At 33.5% G+C, this 21383-nt stretch overlaps 1 protein-coding gene across 2 annotated transcripts in view; it reads left to right on the forward strand.

The window, feature by feature from the left end:
- LOC118188874 (synaptic vesicular amine transporter-like) overlaps positions 1 to 21383 on the forward strand; it is a 150036-nt gene that overhangs the window by 61986 nt on the left and 66667 nt on the right. Inside the window, exons 3-9 of one of the 2 annotated variants that reach the window (XM_085809873.1) lie at positions 3381 to 3618; positions 5681 to 5739; positions 7415 to 7498; positions 8519 to 8611; positions 8709 to 8798; positions 8888 to 8928; positions 9021 to 9084. In XM_085809873.1, coding sequence (XP_085665999.1) covers positions 3381 to 3618; positions 5681 to 5739; positions 7415 to 7498; positions 8519 to 8611; positions 8709 to 8798; positions 8888 to 8928; positions 9021 to 9084 — 669 coding nt within the window. The remainder of the gene's footprint in view (positions 1 to 3380; positions 3619 to 5680; positions 5740 to 7414; positions 7499 to 8518; positions 8612 to 8708; positions 8799 to 8887; positions 8929 to 9020; positions 9085 to 21383) is intronic. The other variant, XM_085809874.1, reaches the window with a different exon arrangement.

Below are 21383 nucleotides of genomic sequence, written 5' to 3' on the forward strand. Positions count from 1 at the left end.
TCCCGGAGGGTTTTAACATCAGGTCGCTTGCAGAAATAACCATTTCGTTACCTCATCTGAGTTAACCTCTAGTTTTCCCAGGATGGGTGCTCTCTGATTTCTTTTAACTACTCTGACAGTTGCCTAGCTCATGAGACTACTGTCTCCTTCTACCTGTAGAAGGAGACTACTGTCTCCTTCTACCTGTAGGCCCACCAGCGGCCGAGCGGAAAGGTGGCTGAACACTGGTAGTTCGGTTCAGGGTTCTAATCCGCACGAACGCGCTGGCTGCATGCGCGTTTCCGTGGTTTTTTTCCTATGCGTAACGTGTGTGCGAGCTAGTTACCCTTATAAGGTCCTCCACGAAGACATCTCTTCCCTTAGACAGATAGCCTTCATGTGCTTTACCATGATCAAGCAAAAACCAAACTAAGCCGTCCTACTTGCCTCTTGTTTTCCTGCTAGGGAAATGATTGTTACTTAGGTGATAGGCTTATGAGGCATTAGCTGAATTAGCTTATTAAGGTCTATATTTTGTCACCTAAGCATAATCATTCGACTATTAGAGTAATTTATTCAAATGGATCAGTCTAATGCAGGGATTCTGAACCAGGGCTGAATTCCGCCCGAAGAGGAATTTCATAGTTTTAGGGGGCAATGTGATCAGCCTTTTATTTCATTCTTATAATATTTTGCGAAATATTTGGTTTTAAAAGTCCAAAAAAAATTAAAAGGTGGATATATCCAGAACTATTATAATAAATATTTGCTAACTATTAGAATAAATATTAGTTAATTGTAAGACCGCCATTGTTTTTTGTTACTGTTTACGTTTATTTTGTGTTGATTCGTATATCGCTAACTAAACTACCAATATTATACGAAGTTCGTTTCTTAATTCTGAAAGAGGATAAAATTTTAAATAATTTTATAATTGCTAAATTAGATGCATAATACAAAAACATGCTATGATTACAAATTTGACGCAAAAGACAGTTAGTTATGTAAGCGTTAATGATACATTTAGTTATGGGGCTTAAAAGTATTTATTCAAGAAAATACGCACATTACGTTTAAGGATTTTCAAAGAGAAGAGTCTAGTCTAAACCAGAAGGAATTACACAAAGTAGGATAAAGAAAGCTAAACGACTTCGATTTTTCAGAACACATTTCTGGGGTTATAAAATTTGATATCAGGTCGAAAAACTACTTTTACAAAACTAAAAAGCATAATTAAATTTTAGTGCAATATAAAAAATTTTACTAGCTAAAAAAGTATTTTGCAGCGTAGTGTAAAATGATCAGGAAATACAGGCTCAAAAGCACAATGAGGTTAATTAAAAATAACAGTTAATTAATTTTAAGAGTTAGCAAATTTTCACTAAAACATCAAGCCTGATTCTGAAACTAGTGACGTTGCATCTCCCTGTAACAAATCTTTGCAAAGCTGGTATGTATTTGAACTCATTTTATTTTCCTCATAAACGCTTTTTCCCATCTAAGAGATTTTGGAAGTGCACTGATTTGTTCCTTTTTTCGTTATTATTAACTCATTTTATTATTTCGTTATTATTAACTCATTTTATTATTTTATTATTATTACTCATTTTATTAATATTTATTTATATTTAAATTAACTCATTTTATTTTCCTCATAAACGCTTTATCCCATCTAAGAGATTTTGGAAGTGCACGAAAGATTTAAGTACACTGATTTGTTCCTTTTTTCGTTATTCCTTTCTTTATAATTTACGAGTACAAGTAATTTACGAGTATTTTCCTTTCTAATGCTATGCCTCTGATGTGAACGATACCCTTTTAAACAAGAGCATTATAATCATCTTAAGTGTGATTTTAGCATTTTAACTACGTAATGCTAATATTCGTTTTTCAATTTTAATGTTATCCACATAATTTGATTCTCCTGCGATGCGGGCACTACTTGAGCTTATGCAGTAATGTTTTCCGTTGCTGGGATCATTATACAAGGCATGATGTAACAAGTGATATTAATAAGCTCCAAAAAGATAATAGAAAGTCCTTTCAAGGGAGTCTCAGTCACGGGAGGCTGAGCAGATTAATGTCTGTTTTCTTATCTTAAGTAACTGTAGAATATTATACAAAGTCAGCAATTTTTTTACTTCACCTGGCCTGATGCGGTAAGAATCCTTCAGAACATTTTATATTACACGATTTTCGTTTTGGAAAATTACAGAAGGTACAATAAGAAAGTAATTTTCGGGAAAGTTCGAAGAAGGGCTTATTTCAAATCAAGTAACAACTTGCTTTAGATCTTAGACTGAAAATCTGTTTAAACTGCATTAATACATTCTAGAGCTGCAATATTTTGTGATCATTAAATGCAAGAGAATTTTTTTCCTCTAGTCTGAGAAATTGTAAAGCGTAATCAAATCAAGAAACAACTTGCGAACTTACTTTAGACTTCTTTTAGATCTTAAGCAGAAAATCTTTTAAATTCTATGAATACATGCTATGATTACAATATTTTGCGTTCATGAAGTGCAGGAGCCTTTATATACCTCTATTTTGAGAAATTTTAAAGAGTTATTAGGTATTTCTTCCGCCTTCTTCGGATGACTTCGTGTTGTAATGGTCAACACACTCGGCGCGTATTCGAGAGGTCCGAGTCCCGGCGAGGGCATTGCTCATTTTTATGTCTCTCGTATCAAAATAAACTAATGTCTCTACAGTGGCGCCCGGACTAAAAAAAAGGTGGTGGATGATGATTCTCCACCACCAGGATTAAGTGATTGGGTCCAGTAATCTCCAGTACTCCAGTCGGCCTTTAAAAGGGGGAGTATACAAGGATTTTCTCCCGCCTTCTTAGCATCCTTCGGAGTGTCTCCTGCCTTCTTAGCATGCCTTCAGCACACTCGGCGCGTATTCGAGAGATCCGCGGTTCAAGTACCGGCGAGGGCATTGCTGATTTTTCATGAATCCTGCTTAAAAAAATCCTAACGTTTCTCCAGAGTAATTAGTATCGTCAGTGCTCTGGTTTACGTAAATCGTTAGAAAATGTAAATATTTGATTTTTTATTTAAAGTAATTGAAAAAAAAAAGGTGAAATATTTTCATATTATTTAATTGCTTTAACTTTATATCAGAATCCAAAAGCTCTTAGTCAATGAAGTTTTTGAAATTTATCAACTAAATGTTTTATAATTGTTCAGTTTATAGCAAAAATCAAGTAGAAAAATTTCTTTCGAAAATGAATCTTGGGTGATTATAAGTTTGTTTTATAAATTAAGTGAGCTTACTGAAACACTGCAGAAACGTATGTGGACAAACATTTAACCCTTCTGTATTTTAATATGTTTTTGGCACTAATGAAGTTGATTACATAACTAAAAGTTTTTTTCCTTACTTTTTTCAAATTTTAGTACCTATAGTTCCTGATATGCTCTACAAACTAGACTACTCAGGAGATGCATTAAATAATAACTACCTTCATAATTTTGGAAAAGTTCGTAACTGTTCTGGACATTCTACAGAAGCTGAAGAAGCTCCAACTTCAAGACAGCACATGGTGAATGAAAACAGTGAAGTTGGATTGCTGTTTGCTTCCAAAGCTATCGTTCAGTTGATAATGAATCCTATAATAGGACCTTTAACAAACAGGTAATATTCTGTGGAATTATGCAACAGAACCATAGAGTAATAATATTACAATAGCTTACTAATAAATACGAGGGCAATCCCAAAAAAAAAGGTCTCCTATTTTTGGGGGGCGTACAGAAAGTTTTAATACGGTTGTTGGCAACACTGTTGTGAGTGGTGCCTTCTCCGCTACCACATAAGCACGCAGGCGCTTCGCTCGGATGCTCAGTCTTGGCTTGGCAGCCATTCGAAATGGAGCTCCCGATAAACGTTGCCGCCAAGTGCGAAGTGCGCGCAGTTATTCGATTTTTGAACGCAAAAGGCGTTAAACCCGTTGAAATTCACCGCCTATTGACGGAACTGTATGGACAGTCGTACATGGATGTCAAAAACGTTCGCAAGTGGCGCAGAGAGTTTACAGCCGGTCGTACTGAAATTCATGACGAAGAAAGGAGCGGGAGGCCGTCAATTGCCGACGAGACAATCGTGAAAGTTGAGGAACTCATGCGTAAAGATCGGAGGATCGCTCTGGATGCTCTCTGCATTTTGGTTCCTGAGGTTTCCAGAAGCACCATCCACAGGATTTTAACGGAAAAGTTGCAATATTGGAAGGTGTGTGCAAGATGGGTGCCGCGTATGCTGACAAAAGACCACAAACGGCAACGGGTTGATTCTTCCCGCGAATTTCTTCGCCGCTATGGAGACGAAAAGGACAACTTCTTGGACTCGATTGACGCTTCCTGAAGGGCATGGCGGCAAGTTGGTATGACATGGGCATTGTAAAACTGCCACAGCGTCTACAAAAATGCATCGACCGAAATGGCGATTATGTTGAAAAATAAAGCATTCTTCAATCTTTAAAGTAATGTAACAATTATAGAAAATAAACGGTTCTTTGTATATCTAAAAATATAGGAGACCTTTTTTTGGGGATTGCCCTCGTACAATACAAGAAACCTGCATATTTTCTACAGAAATTACATGAATAATTCAATAAATAAATTCTTTGATCTTGACAGATGAAGAAAACATTGATAACACGTATGAATTACAGATGCCAAACGAACTATACGCTTCAGAGGAGAGCTTGTGGGGTTTTATTTTCCTAGTAGTTAATTTTTAGTTATGAAACAGCCTTTCCTTTACATTCTCATTTTTTCTACCTAAGCTTGCGTGCTAGAATGAGTTTTTAGTTTCACGCTTATGCAAAGTAGGGTAGAAACTACTATTTAAGCTGGTGTCTGTGGTACCTCAGACAAAACATGTTCTGGCTTTTGGCCACGGTGTTGCTACTAGTTAAAGTTTGCTAATTTGCGGCCGCGAATATTAAACTCCTGATAATCTACGTCGATGTTATTAACCAAAGATCAATTACGCTTTAAATATCTCTGTGCAGCTTCGGCTGAGAATTCAACTTGGTTTAGTTTTATGCTTTTCTACTTTTAAGTTAAAGCCAAAAGTGCTGGCTAATTGCTCGCCCGAGTGAGCCAATTGTGAATATATTTGAGTTAAAAGGCAATTTAACCCTTCTTCTTTTGTGGTTACTGACGCAGTAGAACTTAGCGAATAATAGCTTACAGTTTTAGTATGTTCTAGCATTCAAATAACTTAAATTTAGCGAGAACGCTTCTAATAGAACTAAATTCTAATAGAAAAATCGCGCTAACTAAAACAAATAGCAATAAATTGTCCATACTCCATGCGCATCGTTTCATTATGTTATTCTAAGCTCATTTTAATCTTCTAAAAAGAGTAAGCATGGGTCAGAAACAGGAAAATTTATAGGACTAACTGATATAATTTTATTAAAAATTGAAGTAAAACCTTGCGCAGATGTATTAATTACACAGGAGACTGATGCTGGATACTTGGAACCTAAACAAATGTTCTATAATTTGGAAAAGATATATAATAGACGCACATTTCGAATCTTACAAAATAATTCTCAGATATATGTTTTACACTTCTTTGAGAAGTTAGCAAATTTTTCAAATTCTAATGATGAAATTTAAAGTAAAATTTAACTATTGATTATTCAGTAATAATTAACTTCCTTTACTTCTTTGTGATTGCTTTTGCACAGAATGGGATGTTCAGCACCTCTTTTTGCCGGAACATTGATTTTAATCCTTTCCTCTTTGAGTAAGTTTTGGAATTCATTATTTTCTTTTACAATAAGTGTTTAATGTGAAGTATTTAATTTATGTTTAGTTTTTTAATGTGATCCACGTAAAATTATTTCTGAGTTAAAAATACTGTTTTCTTAATGTAATCTATTGGCAAGAATTTTATGCACTAATATTGGAAATACCTTTCGCTTCTCTAATTGCTAAGAAGAGCAAAAATTTTAACTGTGTTTCAGATCTGAGCCCTAAGAAGTAAGAAATAAAACAAGCAGTTTGATTTAAGTCTAGGTGTCTAGGTTGACTAGCGTGATGGCTAGGATCTGTACCTAAGCAGCCTCTGCACCAGGGATATAAAATATACAGATCTGGTTCCTACGACCAGAAAGGACATTCTGTGTAGTCTCGGACAGTCCTGGCTTAACCCATTCGAGTGGGTAGCGTGTCGGCCAGAAGACAGGTTCTTCAATAGGCTTTTTTACCCTTCGTGATCTCCGTGCACCCGGAAATGTTGACCCTGAGATGCAGGTTCAGCAAGGGATGCTAAGAAACAATTCGAAACTTTTAAACTCCGCCGAAGTGGAGAAGGATCCGATTGCGCATGGTTTATTAGAACAGAACACCTTTTTAGGAACTTTTTGACAATTTCTCTGCCACCCGTCTAATTAGAGGTGTAAGGTCCGTCCGTGTTGTGTCAGAATGAGAAATGGCCGAACACGTAACTTGAATCGACTTACGTCTAAAAACAGAAATGTGTTGTGTGAACGTATGAGTTTTAGAAAAATAACAGTGAGGCTATGAAAAGAGATAAGGTTTCCAAGATCTGTTATGCTGTCAACAGCAGGAATAAATAAGGGTTAGATAAAAGTTATTAAGAATACAGTAATAACGTTTAAATTTAAAAAGTAAACTTTAACATTTTATCTGTTAACTAGAATTTTAGCGCACGAAATAGTTGTTTAATTCATAGTCTCTACTTGTTAAGAAAGCGAAATGTTGAAAAAATATTTACCCGAGGAATGTGTATAGATATTCCAAATTTTATAATTTTATACGTATAATACCAAAATGTAAGGCAAGAAATTAAAATTATAATTACTTCATATTTACTAAACGCCCCCATTTATATAGCATAATTAAAGCCAATAGCATCGGAACCAGTATTAGCAATGGAACAATTGCAGTATTACCCAAAGTGCCAAATAAATCACCCCATTCTCTCTGAATCGGCTGGTTGGTATTCATTGGTAATTTACCTATTACAATTTTATTTTTTTTTTAAATGGAACACAGATTCCTAATTTAACCACAAGGCAAATTTTAGCAGAAGTCGGAATTAAAAACTTATTCTATTTTTATTTATGCCTCTAAAATAAAGGCCCTAAATTCAAGTTTCGATTTGTTTTTACTTCACTTTTTTATGGTTGTACGTTTACGCTTTAAAAAGGCTTCAAATACATACTTTTTGGATTGAAGTCTCAAATAAGGGAGATTGAAGTCTCAAATAAAAAGAAGCTTTCTCTGAAAAGAAAAAGAAGGAACGCCTCTTTTTTTGTCAATTTACTATGATATTTGTAGGGAAAAAAGTATATGTATGCATTTCCATTTTATTTCCTTTATTCAATTTCTCTTTCTCTAAACCGAGAATATTAAAATAAACATGTAGAATCATTGATCTGATGTTCGCTTTTTAGTGTTTGCGCATGGGAAGACGTTTGCAGTTCTTTTTGCAGCCAGAAGCGTGCAAGGTGTAGGATCTGCTTGTATTTCAGTTGCAGGTAAATAAAAACGAAACAGACATAACAGATTTAATTTATCTTTCTTATTTTTATTTTTATTTCTTGTTTCATGATCTCTTTTAATTTAAATGTATATAAGCACATACAAACTCCCAGTTTTTCAATTGAAAAATATTCACGAAATTTTATGCATTTACATTCTTATATATATCTTTTAAAGTGGGTATTGCAAGCATGAAAAGTTGCGGCATAAATGACTTCTTTACAAGACATGTTGGTGATCGAAAAAATGTAAATGGTTTTAATAAAGAATTAGTATTTTTATTTTAATGAATACTTTTTCAAACTTTATGAAAACATTCAAAATATTTATGGAAAACACCAGAAACATCAAGACAGATTTTGAGCATTTAGAATATGATTTTAATAAGTTACCTTGAGTCTTATTTCCTAGTTTTTAAGCATCAGTTTGGCCTTTTGAAATAACTGTTTGAAACACTTATTTGCTTTCTAGACCTTTAAGTTCAGTAAGAATAATTCTTAGGCGTTTCGGATCACTATTTCATTTTCTTATGCTAGAAAATAGAGTGCGTTATTATATCACATAAAAAAATAGTGCACAGTTTCAATTTCGTTTACCTCAAACTGAGAAGAGCAGAAAAATATTTCAAGTAATCGAAAATTCGAGTTAATGAGAAATATTAACATTAATTCTAATACCTCTGTTCGTTGGGAATGTTCGAATTGCTGAAAATTTCAAATTATCAAAGTTTGAGTAATCGAAGTTTCTGAAGCGATTATAAGTTATTTTCTCTCTCCTTCTAGCATGCCTTTATAGTGTAATAGTAGCACACCCGGCGGGTTTTCGAGAGGTCCAGGTTTGAGTCCCGGCAAAGGCATTGCACATTTTTCAGGGTCCTGCTACAAATTACTCTATAAGATATTTTTAGACATATGTAACAACAGAGAAATTGTTTATTGAATAAAATTACCATTGAATGTTCATAAGATTATTCGTACTTATTAATGACATTAAGATTAAAAGAAATCCATTTTTAGGCATGGCTATGATAGCAGACAGATATCCAGATGATAAGGAACGCAGTAAAATTATGGGCATAACAATGGGAGGAATAGCTGCTGGTGTCCTCAGTTTGTATAGATAAGTTATATTTTTATATAAGAAAAAGAAAACAAATAAGTTTTACGTATTTGTAACAATAATGCCATTAACTGTATCTATTTTTAGTAGGGTACCCATTTGGCAGTGTAATATATGATTTTGTGGGTAAAACACCTCCTCTACTGACAGTAGCTGCCCTTCTTTTTATCGATTCCGGTAAGAAGTGTAAGAACGTATTCATAAATTATATATTATGCACTGCAATATTTATTTACAAAATATTATAGCAACTGTATTTTTTCCAGCTTTGCTTCTAATCTTCCTTCGTCCGCATCTGGAACCTGAAGTAAGAATTTATGTATTTTTATAGCTGAAAATAGATGCATAAATAAAGTATTTACAATATGGCATTTTAAAAAAATATTTTATTTATTTAAGCGGCTCTTGGTTGGGACTAGTATACTGAAATTGATGAAGGATCCTTATATAAATGTAGCAACAGGTAAGCTAATCATTAATATAATTTAAGAAAAACTCCTAGAACTATAGTACTTTGTATCAGAAAAAAAAAAGCTTAGTTATAGCATGTGGCTAAATTATTAGATAGAAAGGTATGTTTAATCGTTAAATGCATGCTAAATTATTGTTTTGCTGCTGTTGGAAAAGATTAATTTTTCTTAGCCGTTCTATGCATTTTTATGTAGTTCGAAATAACCATATATTTCTAGGGTACAATTATGCAGAAATTTGCATTAAAACTTGGTTTTTATATTTATTTGCTCCTTAATTTTAAATCACACTAAAAAGGAATCATGCTATTAACAGATTTTTCTTTTGAAAGAATTGCCTGAATTTATACACCAATATGTTGATATATGAAATTATTTTTAATGACAAGACAACAAGAACTTTAAAGCCATATAAACATTTATGGTATGAAAAAACTGTAAAATAAATTTAAATTTATTTAATTTCTCTTTTTAACTGGCAATATAGAATACAGCAGATAACATTTTTTTTAAAAGTGGTAGAATTTCTCATTTATAACGAGCCAAATGTGTAAAAAGTATAAAAGCCTAAAAATTAATACGTTTTGATTAATTAAAAATTATTAAAAATTAATACGTATACCTGTAAGAAAATGCCCTGGTTGAATGTGTGATCTGGTGTTTTTCTGCAGATGTAAATCAAATATGAAAATGTTTTCATATTCAGTCTGTTGTTAAAAGTAGTTAACATACTTACCTAATACTTGGTAACTTGGATAGAGTATCTACTTGGATAGAGTAATTTTAAATATATTTGCATTTATACGAATGAACTGAAGTAGCAAAAAAATATGAGAAGTAAACAATCTTTTATGCATTTTACTTTCAAGAAATAAAGGAATTTTACGAAATGGCATTTAACATCGTTTTCAGAACAAAATAATTCTGCAGAAGTAAAGTAACTCGCTTAAAATATTTTTGACATTAATTCTAAATACCTGCTTGCAATACTTTCAGAATATTTACTACTCAAAAATATCACATTTCTTCCTTTAAAACTGTATCAAAACGCAGTCGTTAAGTTTAAAATCAGTATTATCTGATATTCAGGATAACACGCAAAATTGGAATACTTTTCATTGACAATATTTTCTTTAATTATTACTCAACATTATTTTATGCTGTAGAAGTTTGTCTTTAAGTTTCTTGTTAAAGAATTTCAAAGCAAATGATTTTTATGGATTTTTATAATTTTTCCCCCATAGTTTTGTATTAGTTAAAATTCTGACTAATTCCATTCGTCTGTAACAAGGTGTTTTATTATAGTTCTGTTTGATACGGCCCAATTAAACGAGATCTGTCATAAAGATTGTTATATTTTATTGAATTTTATAGTTAATATATGTGAGATTTTCGTTTTCTGTTATGGAAAATAAGTTGCTAAAGTAGTATGAGGATGTACACACCAGTTGAAATGTGAAATAAAGATATAGTGCTAATGGAAAATTTTTACTTTTATCGAAATTTGTAAAACTTATGATTATTTTGCTAAATCAATGTACTGTTTTAAAAATAAAATGTGGATGGCCCATCAGAGCCGAGTGACTAACACCGTGGAGCATTAGTATTTTACCTGGGATTTGACTTCTAGCGAACAGGCATGAGTTTCTCATCTATATTTTAAAGCGTAACGTTGATCCAGTTATCCCTAGGAAGTTCTTTACGAAGGCATTGCTATCTTAGGGAGACAGCCTTCGACAACCTGCATAATCCATTGACACACACGGTTAAGCCCAGTTTTGATGTATTCACTATACACAGAGATGTGATGGGTGCTTAAGCATCATTTCCTTAATTGTTTTGCGGCAATCATTTTGTGTTTCTTATGACAGTGCAAAAAATGTATAGAGTGCAGAAGAAATTACTTTAAACAAAATTAGATAATTTGTAGAGACCATTATTCATAAACCAAAATTAGGTAGTTTGTAGAGACCATTATTCATTAATGAAAACTAGGTAGTTTGTACAGACCACTACTCATTAACGAAAATTAGGTAGTTTGTAGAAACCTTTATTCCTTAACCAAAATTAGGTAATTTTCAGAGACTGTTATTCATTTTATTTGGTCCAGGAGACATGAAAAATTAGCAATGCTTTCGCCTGGACGCGAACACCAGACCTTTCGATTTGCTAGCCGGACATACGTTCCAATTACGTCCACTACAAAAGCAAACTGTAAAGAGAAAGAAAATGTTTTACATTCTCGCTCAATTGAAGAGCAACTGAGAAGGAGGAGACCCAAGTGTTATAAAATCATGGTTTTGGGTGCTATGAAACCAGATGTATCATAGCCTCATGTTTTCTTTAATGTAAATTTATGAATCTAGGTATTTAAATGCAGATTTCTTTGCTGTCTTACTTTGAGCACTTTATTTTGGTTTTATTGTTTTAATTACATGCTCTATTCGATTATTCTGTTTAATTACTTTAGGAAATTTCTATTAAATTATTTTTCGTAAATGCTTATGATTTAACTAGAGTTCTTTCACGATAGCTTCAATATAACTTTCCCCTTTTTCCTACATTACTTTAGCTAAAATTTCAAGCTCTTCTGCAATGGATTTGCGAAGAAAGGATTTTTTTTTGGGGGGTACAAGTTTTTAAGGTCTTTTTTTCAGTCCTGAGAAGGTTAAAATAACCTTGATATTAAATCTTTAAATTAAACTGAAGGCACCATTTGTGTGTACAAATAACCTCCGCCACATGTGAGAATTAAGAATAACATACAGCCAAAGCGTCACCTGAAATCGAACCAGGTCGAACTACTGGTTACAGTTTGACATAGAAATAAGATTTGGTCTTTTCCCAGCCACATACGAAAGGCAAAAATTTATTTTCTTATCTTAACACTTCATAAGAAATCACTGCATTCCACCACGTGCGTGCTGTTGCCGGTAACTGGTAGTACGTCCAGCTAGGAAACTAGAAGATCCATTGTTCGAATCTGTTCGAGGGCATAGCGGATTATTCATGTTTCTTTCTTCCGAAAAATGATGGTCGAATGAAAGTGTAGTGGACGATAATTCGTCACCATCTGGATCTGGTTCAGTAAGTCTCTTGCCTCTCCCCAGTCATTCTTAGAATTCAGAGCATGAATAGTGCAGCAGACATTAATTTATTAATTTCACCTATTTTGCTGAAAGTTATTATTTAGGTGTTGCCGGTAATTAAGATATTAAACGCACAGACTAGGCCCCCTTCTTTATACGAAACTAACAGCTCTTGAGAATGACATATGAAACTCTATGCGTCATCTGTGAGCACCAGAAGTAATTATTTGAATATAAAACAAATTGATCTACTGAAACATGAAAAGTAATGGATTATAAAAACGTGAATATTAGAGTACAAATATTTGAAAAGTATTATTACTTTATGTTAGTATGTTAAGAAAGAGGATAAAATGAAGTTAACCTAATGAAACATGAGAAATATAACGCTACCGTTAACCATGATGGATTAATCAGACGTATAACCATTGTAGTTTTAACCTGTAAATGGTGATGTTTTTAGCGACTACAGGTTAAATATAAATTAAAGCGCTGCCGATACGTGGCGAGAGATTTATAGTTGTTCAAGCTGAGAATGGAAACTTGCAGGCAGAAATGAAAGCTAAACTATGCAGTGGTTCCTTAAGTGGTAGTGAGCAGCATAGAGTAATAGAAATAAAGACATTGTTATACATAGGAATAAGGTAGTAAGAATTGCACACAAACGATGCAACATCGACACTAGCATTACAATATCGACAACTAACGACACAACATAAAAACTAACATTGATGCAAAACACTAAAATAGATAGAAACTTGGATCTTAAGGCAATAGAGAGTTGAATATTTCAAACACAATATAGAAAAATCAAAATGAGAATGCTGAATCTTTCTTTAGTAATAAGGTGCATTCTTGTAAATACTATCTAGACTACACACAGTCACAAGTTACCGCCTAGTCAAACGGTATTGTGATGATGGTTTGAGGCCGTTTGAACAGGTGTTCAAGAGTTGGATCGCTATCTGCCAATCTGGCAATAAATTCATGATCTAAATGAAAATATATGAGAACTTGTCAAAATAATGTTTTGAGAGTGTTTTTTTTAAAGATTTTCATGAATTTGTTGGTTGCTTACAAGTCAGGGGGCGTTTGTAATCGCTTTCAGAATCTTATTTTGAAAGATTACGATTTTCTTTCTAAGTGCGACCAACTTGCTTTCTGTAGTTTAATTAATTGTCTTAAACAGTGATTCTCAACCATTGTGCCAAGGCACTTTAGTATGCCGCTAGATTCTTGAAATGTGCTACCAAATTTTACGAATGCATACAATAAAAATTATTTTGTATGTACTTACATATAATGTAATTGTTCTCACGCAATACAATTTTTTTTGTAAAGTGCATGTATCATTTTCCTAAACTTTAGCGATACGAGACGCCACTGCAAATACTCATATATGAGCGATATCAGGCAAGTGGTTCAATCGGTGTGCGCTGAAAACGTCGCGGCAAAAGCATCGCGGACGAAAACGTCGCGGAGAAAACAACGCAAGGAGAAAACGTCGTGGTGCAAATTATCGTAGTCGAAAATAAAGCGTCTAAAAAACTTCGCTGTTTAAAAACATCGTCGTCCAAAATATCGTGGTAAAAAATAAAGTACCTACAAATCATCGCATGACGATAACATCGCGCACATGCGTTTTCAGGTTTTGGAAGTTGTAAATGCTCGTATAGAGATCATATGACGCAAGAAGGAAAGAGGGGTTCTTTTAGTTCTATATTTCATATATTTGAACGAACTAATAAACTTTTGCTGAAAAAAATAAGAAGGAAACTTCAGCATTTAAAAATTGAAAAATTAGTAGAGACTTAATGCAAAAAAGCTAAATAGAATTTTAAATTTGTATAGTTAATTAACAAAGGTCATTAATAAATTAAGCTTTTTTTTATAAAGTTTAACTGATAATTTTTCATGAAAAATACAGTCTAAAATGCTTAGAAAAAGGAAGATAAATAACAGCATGAGGTTACCTATATAAAAATTGCTTAGTTAATGATTAAATTATTTTCTTTCACATTTGTTAACCTGATACTGTTTTAATGAAAATTACATATTGTTTTTTCCCGTTTATTCTTAAAGCGTCGTTAACATTTTCATGTATAGCGTGCAATCAATTTTTTTGGATGTCGATTTCTTAGTTAAGTCAGTTACATAATATGTCACTATGCGATTTGAAAAACGCATGTATGCGATGTAATCGTCATGCGATGATTTGTAGGTATTTTATTTTTTATCGCGATATTTTCGGAGACGAAGTTTTTGAACCACTTTATTTTCGACCATGATATTTCGTACCATGATATTTTAGAACTGCGACGTTTCCTCCACAACGTTTTCGTCCGCGATGTTTTCAGCTGTAACCGTTCAAACGGTTCTAATTTCGAAGCGGCGAATTGATGAACCAGCATCAATGCATCTCCGACTGTACTCGGATTGTTAAATCTTTCAACAAAAAACCCGAACTTTAATCCCGAACGCGTACGACGGAAGCCAAAACAACAAATTTGAAATGCGTATGAGTATTACAGTTCTGAATTTTACCCAAGCAAAGCTACACCGATTATGTCAGCGGACATCATCGACAAGAAACTCCGAAATGTGTAGTATACGAAGCGAAAGAGAGATATAGTTTAATGTCATTTCTTCTCTATTCCCAGTGCTAGCGTTCAGTTACACAACCGGCATGTTAGTCGTCGTCTGCTTAATGTATGCCTAGGGTTAGGTTACAACTTATACATTCGCTTTCGCATGTGCAGTACCCCACTGTTATATTGTCATACTTAACTAAAACGGATTCAGTGGTAATCCGCATTATGTAGCTTTGAATAATATTTTGACAAAATTGTTTTAATTTTAAAAGAACCTCCTAAAATGGGTTAAGAAAATTTAATAACGAAAATAATAGTGTTAGCGATCAAGCTTACGATTGCGAGTCCAGGACAAGTAAAGAATTTTAAAATTTGGATTTACATCTACAATGATCAAACTATTCTCGTGCGTTTGGTGTGTAGCTGTAAATTGCGAAACAGTGCTATGGTTTCGTGCCAGCTCCAGCGTTACTTGCTCTCTAATCATCTTTCGCTTGCATCAAAAGAAAAGAGCTACTTTCAAAAATTATTATCTGCAAGATTCGAAAAAGTAGAGGCTTTCGAAAAGCAATTTAGTATGTTTTAAAAAGCTCAGACAGCTTCTTATGAAGCTGCTGAATTAATTGCTCTTAAACTAAAGCATCATAATTTAGTTGAAGAAATTATATTATCCACTTGTCGTAAAATGAAAGAAGCAAACTCATATTTCCCATTAAATCTAATATGTAATTCCTCTTTGCATAAATATTTTGCTTAATTTTTAATGCAATTTTACTTCATATTCCTTTGAAAATTATTATCGTATGCTGTTTTTACAAAATATGCTTTAAGTTCATCTCTCAATTATCCAATTAAATTTTTTAAAAATTTGTCGTATTGTTAGCGTACCGCTAAATTATTTAATTATTAAAAGCGTACCGTTATAAGATATTTCTCCCGCCTTCTTAGCATGCCTTCGTGGTGTAATGGTACTCGGCGCGTATTCGAGAGATCCGTGGTTTGAGTCCCTGCGAGGGCATTGTTCATTTCTCACTGTCCTGATTCAAAAATACCTAATGTCTCTACAGCGTAACGAATAAAAGGTTAAGAATCACTGATGTAGAATGACTCCAAGGTACGTCGTATAATTCACCACTTGGTGGTTTTGGTTGTTGTTCCACATCATAAGGTTAACAGTTTGGTTTTTCTTATATCTTTTAAAAGTGATGACATTGTATTTATTAGCGTTAAGCTTAATTTTCCAAAGGTCACATTAGTGTGAAACACTGTTTAAGCTGAGTTATAAATTATCAATAGCATGTTGCCATTTCTTTGATTTTGTTATTACGATTATGTCGTCAGCATATTTGCGCTACTTAGTAGTTCCGTCGTGTCACTGACATAGACCTTAAGGAGGGGAGGTTCTAAGGCTTTCATTCAGTCTGCCTTGAATACCCGCTGAAAATAGATTTGGGGGATGGTTTGTGTGATGTCTTGGGTCTTTCTCAGATTCTAGAAAGCCGCATGCTTCCATTGTTATGGAAATACATCAGTCTCAGATATGCGTCTATGATATTAGTGACTAGTACTATGAATTTCCTTGGGGGGCTTCTTTGACAGCTCTGCTGGAAATTTCATCATAGCCACGAGCTTCCTTTATGCCTGGATTTTATACAAGGTTTGAGGCCTTTAAAAGACCATTTGTTGTTGCACGTTGAATGGACTCTGTCTTGTCGTAACGCAGATGCGAGCGTACCTCGTTTTTTATAATGTCCTCATGCAGAATTAGAAAAGTTCAGGGTAAAATTCTCTTCTAAAACCTTAGCAAGCACTGCTGATGTTTCCTTTTCGGATTGTGCAGTTACATTTCCGTGTATCAGAGGGTTAATGCGATTGGTTCGCTTTGATCGTAAGAATCGAATGACCTTCCAAACTGTACCCTGTTTAGTTGTCATATTTTGAAGTAATAAGTCACACTTTTCAGATCTGTAGACTGTAATGAGTTTCAGATATTTCTCTACAAGACTGTTTAATGTTTGTTTAGTATTGGTGTCTTATATAAGCTTCCACTGCTTCCTTACTTGAGTTTTAATTCCAGTATATGGTTGGGTAGGACGTCATGATAAGTTTACGAGATTACCTTGCTTAAAATATTTAGCACATTTTCGAAGCTATATTTCAGATTGGTTATTGCAAGCTATATGTAAGAAATTGACCTTAATTGCAAATTGCACTAAACAGTCCAGATATGCACTAAATTTGATCCAAATGACTACCTTTCCGTGTTTCGGTGTTGGCTGTGCCGTGCGCCAAGTAGGAAAACATTAGGGTGAGGTGAGATGTTTCGTGATCTGTTTTATTATGTGAACAGTTTTTGCTCATTTCACAAAAATTGTTTTATTTCTTATCATATCAAACGTTATTATAATTTCATCCATATTTACAATATGCGGCAGTAAATAATTTTTTTTTTGCCTTCGTATGTCAATAGCATACTTCAGGGGATTCATCAATTTGTTATCCAAATCTTCCAGACTCCCTTTGCGAAACATTTGTTTTTCTCGTAGGACTAAATTATTCTGTGTCATAAATCGACTACACCAACTCAAAGGTTCTTTAAAAATGTTAATTTTTTTATATGCGTTCTTTTTTGCCCACATTAAGGCAAACAAACGTACTCTGTATCTTGTTACAATTAATGTATTCTGGCAATTCTCTAGAACCTAATTTTCAACACTTTCTTCTAGGATATGCCATTTCGTTACTCCTTTATGCAAAGCATATTTATTCTTTGGCACATTATTTATTATGACTTTATTTTTCCTACACTCACGTATGGAGGTTTCAACAACGCCAAACATCCTTGCTGCAGCACGATTTCCATTTTCTTTCGCAAACTGAATGACTTTGCATTTGAAACCAACATCGTATTTGTAGCGTTTGTCAAGAGCCATACTTATTATAGAAAGGAACACTAGATAACTATATTTTATTTAAAGCAAATGTGATTTACTAAAGCCTTTGATATTCACTTCAAAAACGCGGCTTCAAGTAACTGGCGAAAGAGAAAAACCTCTAACTTCAAAAGATAAAAGACATACACATTTCTTCCGGAATCTGCGGTACTCTTTACTTGCAAAATATTCATTTATTCCAGAATTATTCAATTATCTTTAATAAAATGAGAGAAGAGAACGGGTGGATTATTAATGCCATTGTTCTGCTGCTAAAATTTGTATTTTAAGGAGATTTTTAAGTATTCATTTTGATATAAACTCAAAAACAAAACCAAACGGATACAAATCAGTGTTAGGTTACGATTACGGAATTCTTTTGTTTTTATTATAAAGTTATGTTCTGACCTTACTTTAGTCAAGGCAAGATAAAACTAGTATGCACTTAGCTTTAAAAAAGGAATTAATGATGCCAGAGACCTTGCAAGTTAATTAATACTTAATTTAAGGTTTCTGGCTGATATTTTAAAGGCGATGTTTCTGTTCAATGGTATTACAGAAGAATTAAAGCTCATTTAATTAAATCTCAAAGAGCATCAGCTGTGTAACGCTCAAGTATATAGAATAAGTAAATCTTGAATAGCACAGGGAAAGTTTTTGTTTCGCGAAAGGGTACAATAAAGGATACATATCGCTATAGGAACGCAAAATACATCGCAAGGTGTCTATTAACACTCTCTTATATACTAATATTAGTATTATATAAATTCATATAATCCTCATAGTTATATACTTCACATAACATGGAATTCTTCATGTTTGATACAATCCCTTCAAGTGTGAAGCCTAGTTTCTTAATCATGAGCAAAATAAAATTAAGAATATTATTCACAATTTTTAGCGATAAATAAAGTAATATAAATATTTAAAAGTCAACTCAGTGACGTAAGAAGACAAAATTACATGTTGTAGATCTTCAGGATTTTAACATCGCATTCGTAATATGTAGTAGAAATGCAGTATAGTAAAAATGCATTCGACTTCTAGCTTAATTTTTGGAAACTCTCCTGGATATGTGCTTAGTATCAGGAGTAATAAATATTGCACTTAATACTCTCGTCTGAAGTAATGAGGGCCAGCGGATAGATAAACTGATGACATGGCCCTTGCTCTGATTCCTTCTCTCTTTGAGCATGTGATCCGAGACAAATGATGCCAATTAATCTTTCGATTCAGCGACTGGAAATCTGTGCTTTTCTGTAATGTATTAGTAAAGGCAATGTATACTTTCAATTGCGTTTTTACCCGATTCATCGTGCTTTAATTCTTTCCAGTTAGTAGATTTAACTAATTAATTTGATCCATCTAACCTGATAGCATTTCTGACAGGGTTTTGTAATTACATATATCGAAACTGTGACTTTAAGTTTAATTTAAATTTGTAGCTTTTCTACATTTAATTTAAGGTAGAATGGAAAGTTTAACTATTACAGATCAATATTAAAATCTCTTTTAATATTGATCTGTAATTTTGGTTTTGATAGATGTTCATTTATGTTTATGTAGGCTTAAAATAACTAAGTTCTTAAAATTAAAAAAAATGATGTGCTAATTTAAGTATTTAAAAACGCAAAAGTTCATATGAAACATAAAAGTAAGTAAACGTTTTATCGGAAATTATGTTCTACATTGCATTTTTCATTTCTAAAATATTAGTAATTTTAAGTACAGAAATGAAAATATATAAATTAAATATTAATATGTGGTTTAAATTTTCATGAAAAATAGATCATCATAATACTAACTTAAAATCAGTATGCAGATAAAAGCCAAAACTTAATTCCGAAAATGAGTCAGTACTTACAGTTTATTCGTTACAGAACAAAGAGCTTAACAGTTTTACATGACCTTACAGTTTTTTATAACTTATTTATAGAACAAACAGGAACATGCGATTTAAGTGTATGCATACATTTTTTTTGTTGCCGAATTTATGTTTATTTATAAGTAAACAGTACATAAAAGCTTAGTACATGCGTCTTCTTAACAAACTTTAGCAAATAAGTCTTTCTATTACTAAATATATCCTATTATTTTTATTTGATTTCACGAGTAAATTAACATCGTAAAAAACTGCATATATATATATAAAATTTTAGAAATATATTAAATTTTATTACGCTGCGGAGAAAGGATTAACAAAAATCTTGTTTTTATTAAACAAAATTTTCCTTAAGTTATTAAATGAATAGTAAATCACATCGAAGTTTTAGTTTCAGTTTTGGATTCCTTATATCGGAATGCTAGTAACTGCCCTGAATTAGCCATCCCTATGATTACGAAAGTATTCAAAATAATAACATTTCTTTCCAAGTTTTAGCTTAATAACTTAAGTCCTGGTGTGGGTTTTAGAACTGCATTTCAGATTTTCTTTAAGAATTGATCAGAAAATTTGTTAATATATAAGGTATTTCTAGCATGCCTTCGCGGTGTGGTGGTTTTTGCACGATGGTCGCGTATTCCAGTGATCCGCGGTTCGATTCCCGGCGAAATGGTTTGCTCATTTTTTAAATCTCTTGCTTCCCCCCCCCCAAAAAACCCCCTAATATCACTACAGTGGCGCCCAAACGAAAAGGTTGGTGGATGATGGTTCTCCACACCCAGGATTTGGCGATTGGGTCCCCTAAAACCTCCAGTAGCTCTTTAAAAAGGGGAATATATAAGGTATTCCTCCCGCCTTCTTGGCATGTTTTTGTGGTGTGGTGGTCTGCACGCTAGGCGCGTATTCCAGAGGTCCGCGGTTCGATTCCCGGTCAAGGCGTTGCTAATTTTTCATCTTGCTTGTTTCCAAAAACTTATCTTTTTATGTCTCCCTTTATTTTTAATAACCTCATTTGTATCAAAAAAGGTTCGCAACTGTAAAAAATATTTACACACGAAAAGTGATTTAAATTAGCATCGTATTAGATTAGTAAAAATAAGACTTTCTTTTCTTTCAGTTTTATAAACATTTGGATTAATTTATCAGTAAATGTATGGAATTATATATACCGGGTGATCAAAAAGTCAGTATAAATTTGAAAACTTAATAAATTACGGAATAATGTAGATAGAGAGGTAAAAATTGACACACATACTTAGAATGACATGGGGTTTTATTAGAAAAGCAATAATCTGATCAGAAAAGCAATAATTAGCATAACAAATTAAGACAAAGCAAAGATGATGTTCTTTAGAGGAAATGCTCAATATGTTCACCATCATTCCTCAAAAATAGCTGTAGTCGAGGAATAATGTTGTGAACAGCACTGTAAAGCATGTCCGGAGTTATGATGAGGCACTGGCGTCGGATGTTGTCTTTCAGCATCCCTAGAGATGTCGGTCGATCACGATACACTTGCGACTTCAGGTAACCCCAAAGCCAATAATCGCACGGACTGAGGTCTGGGGACCTGGAAGGCCAAGCATGACGAAAGTGGCGGCTGAGCACACGATCATCACCAAACGACGCGCGCAAGAGATCTTTCACGCGTCTAGCAATATGGGGTGGAGCGCCATCCTGCATAGAAATCGTACGTTCCAGCAGGTGTTTATCAGCCAGCCTGGGGACTATGCGATTCTGTAACATATCGGCGTACCTCTCACCCGTCACGGTAGCAGTTACAAAACCAGAATCACG

Source organism: Stegodyphus dumicola, chromosome X2 (genome assembly GCF_044657685.1).
Source record: "Stegodyphus dumicola isolate Sdum_Otavi_A_Nest chromosome X2, ASM4465768v1".
Taxonomy (NCBI): domain Eukaryota; kingdom Metazoa; phylum Arthropoda; class Arachnida; order Araneae; family Eresidae; genus Stegodyphus; species Stegodyphus dumicola.